The sequence below is a fragment of the Plecotus auritus genome (assembly GCF_963455305.1).
Source record: "Plecotus auritus genome assembly, chromosome: 6".
In the NCBI taxonomy this organism is placed as follows: domain Eukaryota; kingdom Metazoa; phylum Chordata; class Mammalia; order Chiroptera; family Vespertilionidae; genus Plecotus; species Plecotus auritus.
In genome coordinates, this window is record NC_137773.1 from 93,949,864 (window position 1) to 93,958,088 (window position 8,225).

The 8,225-nt window shown below is 56.5% G+C and overlaps 2 protein-coding genes across 3 annotated transcripts; one reads left to right on the forward strand and one right to left on the reverse strand.

Moving 5' to 3' along the window:
• The first annotated feature begins 1,423 nt into the window (after positions 1-1,423).
• On the forward strand, positions 1,424-6,861 carry FBXW9 (F-box and WD repeat domain containing 9). Of its 2 annotated transcripts, XM_080675606.1 has the most exons (10): positions 1,424-2,215; positions 3,366-3,505; positions 3,584-3,709; positions 4,626-4,738; positions 4,822-4,913; positions 5,735-5,883; positions 5,966-6,079; positions 6,209-6,298; positions 6,385-6,450; positions 6,533-6,861. In XM_080675606.1, the coding sequence occupies exons 1-10, from the start codon at positions 1,807-1,809 to the stop codon at positions 6,605-6,607; spliced, it is 1,374 nt and encodes a 457-aa protein (XP_080531732.1). In that variant the 5' UTR covers positions 1,424-1,806; the 3' UTR covers positions 6,608-6,861. The 2 variants fall into 2 exon arrangements, with proteins under 2 accessions (XP_080531732.1, XP_080531733.1); XM_080675607.1 differs by lacking the exon at positions 3,584-3,709 and having other exon boundaries at positions 1,696-2,215; positions 6,533-6,859.
• A 613-nt stretch (positions 6,862-7,474) lies between these two features.
• On the reverse strand, positions 7,475-7,798 carry GNG14 (G protein subunit gamma 14; the record flags this gene model as incomplete). Its single annotated transcript, XM_080672481.1, has 2 exons — positions 7,475-7,600; positions 7,682-7,798. The coding sequence occupies 2 exons, from the start codon at positions 7,796-7,798 to the stop codon at positions 7,475-7,477; spliced, it is 243 nt and encodes an 80-aa protein (XP_080528607.1).
• Between the last annotated feature and the right edge of the window lie 427 nt (positions 7,799-8,225).

Genomic DNA, 8,225 nt, shown 5'->3' on the forward strand with positions numbered 1-8,225 from the left:
CTGTTACCTTTGGCTAACTTCCACACTGGATAGCTGGACATGTGTTATACAAAGTGCCGAGGTCCCAGAAAATTTCAGTGTTCACAGATTCCAAAGAAATAACCCAGAGGACTGGCTGTGAAAGACATGGGTTTATTAGGACTTATATGCGTACCTGTGGTGGCCAACCAGTGAAGATGAACTGCTAAGTCCCATCAGCCTGTGCACGGGCAGCACCAGGGGCGGCTGGCTGGTGCTTTATAGAGTACAAAACAATTGAGGGGGACGTGTCTATCTGAGATCAAAACACTGGCTGTTTACAATTCAGGCTCACATCTAGAAGCAGCTTCTCTTTGGCTGTTCTTTTAAAAATATATATTATTTTTTTTTAAATATATATTTTATTGATTTTTTACAGAGAGGAAGGAAGAGAGAGAGTTAGAAACATCGATCAGCTGCCTCCTGCACACCTCCCACTGGGGATGTGCCCACAACCAAGGTACGTGCCCTTGACCGGAATCGAACCTGGGACCCTTCAGTCTGCAGGCTGATGCTCTATCCACTGAGCCAAACCGGTTTCGGCTATATTATTGATTTTTTACAGAGAGGAAGAGAGTTAGAAACATCAATGAGAGAGAAACATCGATCAGCTGCCTCCTGCACACCCCCTGCTGGGGATGTGCCCGCAACCAAGGTACATGCTCTTGACTGGAATCGAACCTGGGACCCTTCAGTCCTCAGACTGACGCTCCATCCACTGAGCCAAACCGTCTAGGGCTTTCTTTGGCTGTTCTTAACCTGAGTTGCTGGCCAAGTTCCCAAGGTCTCACAGTCCTCTTACAGATGGCCTTCACTATATTTCCCACAGGGTGGCAGGGGGAGTTGGAACATGGGGAGGGGCACATGTTCCCATTTGCCATATGGCAAGTTAGACATTTTTTTGTAAAAAGCTCAGCCCAGCAGCAGGCCTGTGGGAGATAGGTAAAATAGCATTAGTTACTAAGGCAAATGAGAAACTGCTCAGCTCTGGAGATGGGCAAGCCTTAGAATAAAATGTGGCAACCTCGGTATGGCCCAAGGATCACCTGCATCAACCTGGGGAAAATGCTGACACATCCGACATTAACTCAAATGTATACATCTTAGTGAGGGGAAATAGAATATAAACAAGGAAACAGTGACATGTCCCATAGAGAAAAAATACAGCGGGAGGGGAGAGAACAGGGGAAGATGGTCGCAATCTTAAAGTGGGTACTCTGGGAAGATAATGTTTGAACAAAGAGCTTTGTGCATATGAGGAGTCTGGCGGAGGGTACAAGTGTTATGTGTTAACACTGCCTGGCTCAAAGGCTTTCAGTCAGGTGCTATTTTTATCAGTATGATTCAGAGTACTGTTCCACCGACGCCTCTGCAGTGTAACAGCGCGTGTTTCTAGCCACGGAAAGAGAGAGGAGTTCGAATCACTGCCTCAGACAACCCGGAAAAGGGGCTTCGCTTTTCTAATCTTGGTGTCACCTGTGAAAGGTGCCTTCCAGAGGGCCGCGTTTTTCAAACCAGAGTCGGCTGGCCTGCATCGGCACCACCGGAGGTGCTTGTTTAAAAAACGCAGGAACCAGGAATCCGTTTTCCAGTCCTATGCAGCTCCAGAACGAGACCCCAGGAGCGAGGAGGTTGACTGTATCCAACCAGTTTCACGCAAACCGCTCACTTCCGGTCGGTGCCTTGACGTCATCAGGCAGAGCCCAAAGTGCTCTCGCGCTGCCTAGGAGACAGGACGCGGGGGCCTGCCGCTGACAGGGCACCACCGGCCGCGCCCACTCGGTCGCCATGGAGCTGCCCCCAGGGCCGCGCGACGATCCCAACGCCTGGGACGATGACTCGGACCCGGAGCCGGAGCCTGACCCAGACGCGCAGGCCGAGGCTTATGTGGCCCGCGTGCTCAGTCCACCGAAACTAGGACTGGCACCCCTGCGCGACCCTCCGCTGTCCGCGTCCGCCCGGTCCCCTGGCGCCCTGGAGCCGCGGGCCGCGTCCAAGAGCCGAGCCGTGGGGGTCCCGGGCCTGCTGAGCCTTCCCCCGGAGCTGCTACTCGAGATTTGCGCCTACCTGGACGCGCGCCTCGTGCTTCATGTCCTGCCGCGCGTGTGCCACGCGCTGCGCGACCTTGTGCGTGACCATGTCACCTGGAGGCTACGCGCGCAGCGCCGCGTACGCGCACCCTATCCAGTGGTGGAAGGTGCGCACGCGGGGGGGCCAGGGTCGCCCGCCCAGGTCGGCTTTAGGGCCAGGGAGGGTGTATCTGGGATGCTATGAACACAGCCCCTACAGCAGACTTCCTGGCTGTCCTAGCTCCTGTGGAAGCTGAGGTAGTTACTGGTGGTGCCAAAGTCCCTGAATTCTGAGTGGACCATGAGGCAGACATTTGGGGTCCTGAAGCTGTAGAAACCTGTCTGGGGGTGTGGGGTCCTGTGAACTCAGGATCCAGCAATCATCAGGCTTGGGTTCTGGTGGTGGTACAAAGGCCCTGATCCCTGGCTGGGGGTTGACACAGGGACCTGAAAGTCTCAGATTGTAGGAATCTGCTTGGGGCTCAGGGTAAACCCAAGAATCCTCAGGTTCCTGGTCAAGATGCTGAGGCAGCAACTAGTGATCCCTTACCCCTAGAGCCCTGACCTAGGTGGTGGTGAGGCAGGGACTCGAACCTGCAACTCTTGAGCCTAAGGTAGGGTTTGGGGGTTGGGAATCTCTGATGCCAAAATCACAGATCCTCAAGCCCAGGGTCTAGCCTGGGATCTTAGGTAGGGGCTTGTGGTCATCACCCCTGCCCCCGAGGTCATTGGTCCCTCGGGGATAAGACAGCTTGGTGGCCTTGAAGTGATGGGACTCTCCCGAGTAGCTTGATAAACAGAGATGCCTGGGCTCCATCCATATCACTGAATCTCTGCACCTAGGGCTTGGGTTCTGCATCTTGACAACTCTCCCAGGTTTATAGTTTGAGAAGAAACACTCTCCTGGGCCTGGTTTGGATGGCTGAGGCAGAAAGTCCTAGCTCCTGTGCCCAGACCAAAGGATTGAGGTCAGACCTCAGTCAGGGGTGAGGAAGGACCTTAATGTCCTGAGGCTGCTATCTCCCAGACATGGGTTGGGGGATGAGGCCTGAGAAGGTGGTCTTGAGACTCCACTCGCCCAGTTTCTGGAAGGTGGGTGAGGCAGTGGTCCCAAAGCTAGAGCCTGGGCCTCCTTGGAGTGGGGGAAGGGATCTAGATGGGGGGTTTCTCCAAGTCTGGTGCTGGTTGGGCTCCCTGGGAACCAGGGGCAGGCTTGGATAACTGGTGTGGGTAGCAGAGCTCCTGCCCACCAGAGACCCCACTTGTGGTACCCCACAGAGGAGGACTTTGACTGGCCGGCGGCCTGTATTGAGCTGGAGCAGCACCTGTCACGCTGGGCGGAGGATGGGCGCTGGGCTGAGTACTTCTGCCTGGCTGATGGGCACTTTGCTTCCATTGACTCAGTGCTGCTGTTCCAGGTGAGATGGGGTTTGGTGAGAGGCCAGGCAGGGGGGGGCCAGGGTGACCCCAACAATATCACCTTACTCCCCTCCCAGGGTGGGACATTCTGTCTTTCGGGCTCCCGGGATCGCAATGTCAACCTGTGGGACCTGCGGCAGCTTGGGGTGGAACCCAGCCGGGTTCTGGTCAAGGCCCTTGGCACCCAGAACAGCACCCACAAGGTAAGGTTGTAGGAAGCATGAGGCCTAGGTAGGGTGCTGTGACTAAGGGCTATGGTTTTAGCACCAGACCTGATAGATGACAATCTTACTCTGCTATTATTAGTGTGATTTTGGGTGTGATGTATGACTTCTCAGGGCCTCAGTTTCTACTTCTGTCCAGGGTCAGTTAGGATGAATGAAATGAACAGGCATTAAGAGCTTCACTCAGACCTGGATACACAGTAGGTGCTCAATAGATGTCAGGTATGCCTTGAGAGGCCCAGGGCAGGGTGTTAGGAGGCTGCCCTTGGGGATCTGATAGCTCTGAGCATGACTGTCGTCTTGTGTGAAGTGGCCATGGAGAGGCACCTTCACCAGTCAGTGGGGTGATCTCAGCTGGTGGCCAAGAGCTTGGTCTCTGAGCCAGGCTGCCGGGTTCAATTCCTCATTCTGCTATTTCCTGGCTGTGTGACCTTGGGCGAGGAACTCAACCTCTCTGTGCCCTCAGTTTTCTCATCTGTAGAATGGGACACTTGACAGTATTCTCAGAGGGTCTGGTGAGGAATAAATCAGTCATCAGCCAGCACTCTATAAATTATCCCCTGAGACAGGGACTGTTTTTATGCCCATTTTCCCAATGAGGAAACTGAGGGAGGGGATGTAATTTACCCAAGCCATGGAATGGAGGCCCTATATTTAATCTCATTGTCATGTATCCTCAAACCATCGCAGGTTCTGAGTCTCCGCAGAACTTGATTTAGGAATATTGTTGGGTGAGGGAGTATGTGTATCCTGAGCTCTGCAGAGGGACAGACCTGCAGACTTCAGCTCTAATCTCTCCTATTGCTCTGGGTTCTTGGGTTGGTTGTCTTCCTCCTCTGGTGTTCCATCTAGTTATCTGTGAAATGAGGACTGTCACATGGATCTGGTCCTACAGGGTTGGGTGTGGTCGCTGGCAGCGCTGGACCACCGAGTGTGCTCTGGTTCCTGGGACAGCACGGTGAAGCTCTGGGACATGGCAGCTGACGGGCAGCAGTTTGGCGAGATAAAGTGTGAGGGGTCTTGAGGAGGGGCGGGAGGGGGACAGGACTCTGCCTGGCCACAGCCCAGCCTTGTGCTCTTTGTGTCCCCAGGGGCAAGGCAGCTGTGCTGTGCCTTTCCTACCAGCCTGACATCCTGGTGACTGGCACCTATGACAAGAAGGTGACAGTCTACGACCCCAGAGGTGAGCCAGGGGCCTGGATTGGGGAGAACAGGGCTGCCTGGGGGTCCCAGGGTCATGCTGGGGAAGGAGGTACTCGGGCTTCACAGCCTGGCTGGGTGACAGTCATGTACGCCAATGATAACCCCTCAGAATGGCCTATGCTGTGCTGCGGGCAGCAAAGGGGACTTTTGGGTGGGGGTGGAGTAAAGGACATAGAGTGTACCCAGCCGGAATCCCGTGGGGTGGGAGGCAGACGGCCCCCAAAAATCCTGGCTCTCCCACTCCCTAGCTATACGACCCCAGTCAAACTTGAACCTCAGTTTTCCTACCTGTAAAATCAGATAACTCGAGCCCTTTAGGGTTAATGGGAGGAGATGATAATAAGAACATTGGTGGATTGTTAGTTTCATAAAATCCCTAGAACAAACATTGCCTGGCACATAGCCTTTTCTGTTATTTCTTTATTCTTACGTTGTTTAATTGAAGGGCCAGTGCACCTCATCCAGGTAGAGCTGAGTGGGGGTATGGGTGGCGGGGACTCTGCTGGCATTAGTTGGCATTTTATGCTGGGACTTGCCTGTCTACTCTGTACTGGGAGCAGATAGGACAGGAGGAGAGATGTGGGACAGGAGATGGGGGTGGCACAGGCCTGGGGGCCTGGGAGGCCTGGATTCAGCTGGAGCAGGAGAGAAAAGAAGGTCATTTGTAAGATAGGGAGTGGGGGCCGGAAGCTGACCAAGGGTTTTGCCATAGACCACGGAGGCCCTGGATTCTTGGGTTGGCTTGGGGTGCTTCTGAGGGGCTCTGATGTCACCTTCCTCCCTGGCCCATCACCCACAAAGTCGGCCCAGTGCTGCTGAAGAGCCGGCGACTGCACTCCAGCGCAGTGCTGGCATTGCTGGCGGATGACCGGCACATCATCTCGGGCAGTGAGGACCACACGCTCGTTGTGTTCGACCGCCGGGCCAACAGCGTCCTGCAGCGGCTTCAGGTGAGCCCTCCCCAGCATCCCAAGGGAGCAGGGCTGTGGCATGGCCCAGCCTGAGCTGCTCTGTCCCATGTCCCTCCCACAGCTGGACTCCTACCTGCTCTGCATGTCCTACCAAGAGCCCCAGCTCTGGGCTGGTGACAACCAGGGTCTGCTGCACGTCTTCGCCAACCGGGATGGCTGCTTCCAACTTGTCCGGGTCTGCCAGGGCCTTTGCCCCTGCCCCCTCCTTCCTGAGCCTCCTCCCTACCCCTAGACCCTCCGTGGCGATGGGTGGCTAGCCTGAGGAGAGCCTTGCCTGAGTGTCACCTGTCCCTCCTTCCTGCAGTCCTTCGATGTGGGCCACAGGTCTCAGATCACAGGGATCAAACACTCGCTGGGGGCCTTGTACACCACATCCACTGATAAGACCATCCGGGTGAGGCCCCATGACAAGTCCCCTCCCACTCCACTCCCACTGGTGGGGGGCACACCTCTTGACCTTTGTCTGTTGCCTGTCACCAGGTACACGTGCCCACAGACCCACCAAGGACCATCTGCACCCGAAGCCACGACAACGTGCTGAATGGGGTAAGGCCCTATGCCACGTGCCCTGCCCCACATGCCCTGCTGGCTGCCTAGAACGCCCCTGAGTCTTCATGTCCCTGCCCAGATCTGTGCTGAGGGCAACCTGGTGGTGGCCGCCTCTGGGGGCCTGTCGCTGGAAGTCTGGAGGCTACAGGCCTGAGCAGGCAGACATGGATATGGATGTGGATCTGCTGGCCGCCAGGCTGGTTCAAGGCCTCTGTTCTCGGGGAGGGGGGCCCTCCCCTTTTCTGGTGCTGCCCTGGGCTCAGGCCTGGGGCACAAGGACTCCAGGCTACTGTTGGGCAGGGTCCCTGGTCTGTGCTCCATGTTCCAGCCCACCCTCAGGTCCTGTTTACAATTGGACGCCTGCTTTCCCTTGAGAGCGAAGGGGAAATAAATCTGATGTACTGGTGCTATGGCCTGGAGTGGTGCCTGCTTGGGGCTAGGATGCTGGGGATGCCCCCAAATTCACCATCCATCCAGCTACCCTGGCCTCTGCTGCATATGTCTGGGCACGCCTGTGTCCACCCAAGTGCATTCCTGGGATCATGTGTGTCTGTGCATCCCTAGGGAGGCGAGTTAGCTGGCTGTGTGTGATGTCACTGTAACCCCATCTGTGACTGTCTGCATGCCCGTGAGTGTGCACGTGTGAGAGGAAGAGGGAGATTCTGGAGGATGTGGGCACCTGTCTGTATGATGGCACCTCTGTGTGTGGTGTGTGACGTGTATGTATCAGTGTGCAGTAGCGTGTAGAAAGGAACTGCCCCTGAATGTGTTTGTGCAGAGGGACAGGGGACCTGCTAAGGCTAGCCCATAGGTGTGGGCAGGGAGTGGTGAGAAAGCTGTGTGATCTTCTGTCCAGAGTCCAGGGGGTGTGCCCCTGTGGCAGTGACCCCGGAGTGGTCCAGGGCGGGGACTGGGCCCGGTGCCCCTACAAGCGTGCAGCTCCCCAATGCCCCCCACTGCAGCTCACCAAGCCCTGAGGAGCATTTACTTCATGTTTATTGAGGGGCCCTCGGGGCCAGTATCATAGGATGGCACAAGGCTTCTTCTCCTTGAAGGGGTTGGTGGCAGCTGGGATGCCCACCAGGAACGGGTCGCTCTTGGCCTGCTCCATGCAGAACTGCAGCAGGTCAGCGGCTGCCTTGGACACCTGCAGGCCAGCTCAGTCAGCCAGACCTTGGCTGTCCCTCTGTCCCCTCGCCCAGACGTGCCCATCTGGCCTCAGCCTCACCTTTATGCGATCGATGCCAGCCTCCATCCTCAGCTGCTCCACTGCCTGGCGGGCCTGCCCGATGTCGCAGCCAATGGCTTCTCTGCTGGACATCTGGGGGAGGGGGAGAAGGGCCATAGGCAGCAGGCTGAACGCCAGACCTGGAGTCCTAGGGCCACCCGAGGGTCCCTGCATCTCTTCTGGTGTCCCCTGAGAACTGGAATAGGGGTGGATGCTCCCCACCCATCAGAACCACTTACCTCAGCTTAGGACTCTGGCCGACTCCTGGCTGCTCAGGTCTCCTGTGGCCCTGCTCTGCCTCTCTCCCTCACCCCCCACTCCCCACCTGGCCTCTCCAGTCCCCTCCTCCCTGACCCCTGCAGAGACTTTGAAGCCAGGACACTCATGGAGTGAAATGTCACCAGTGACAGCAGCAGCAGCTGCCTCAGCCAAGGGCCTCCGTGCCCCAGGAGGCCTGGTGGGCACCCTGTGGTCTTGTGTTACCTCGGTAAAGGGAGTGTGAGGCCCTGGTCTCTCACTGACCTGCTTAATTCCCTGCTAACTG

Bases quoted from the DNA above. Each gene is read 5' to 3' on its own strand.
- FBXW9 (XM_080675606.1), top strand. From the start codon at position 1,807: ATGGAGCTGCCCCCAGGGCCGCGCGACGATCCCAACGCCTGGGACGAT. The intron at 3,710-4,625 runs GTAAGGTTGTAG...CTGGTCCTACAG, and splicing joins CCCAGAACAGCACCCACAAG to GGTTGGGTGTGGTCGCTGGC. The intron at 4,914-5,734 runs GTGAGCCAGGGG...TCACCCACAAAG, and splicing joins GACAGTCTACGACCCCAGAG to TCGGCCCAGTGCTGCTGAAG.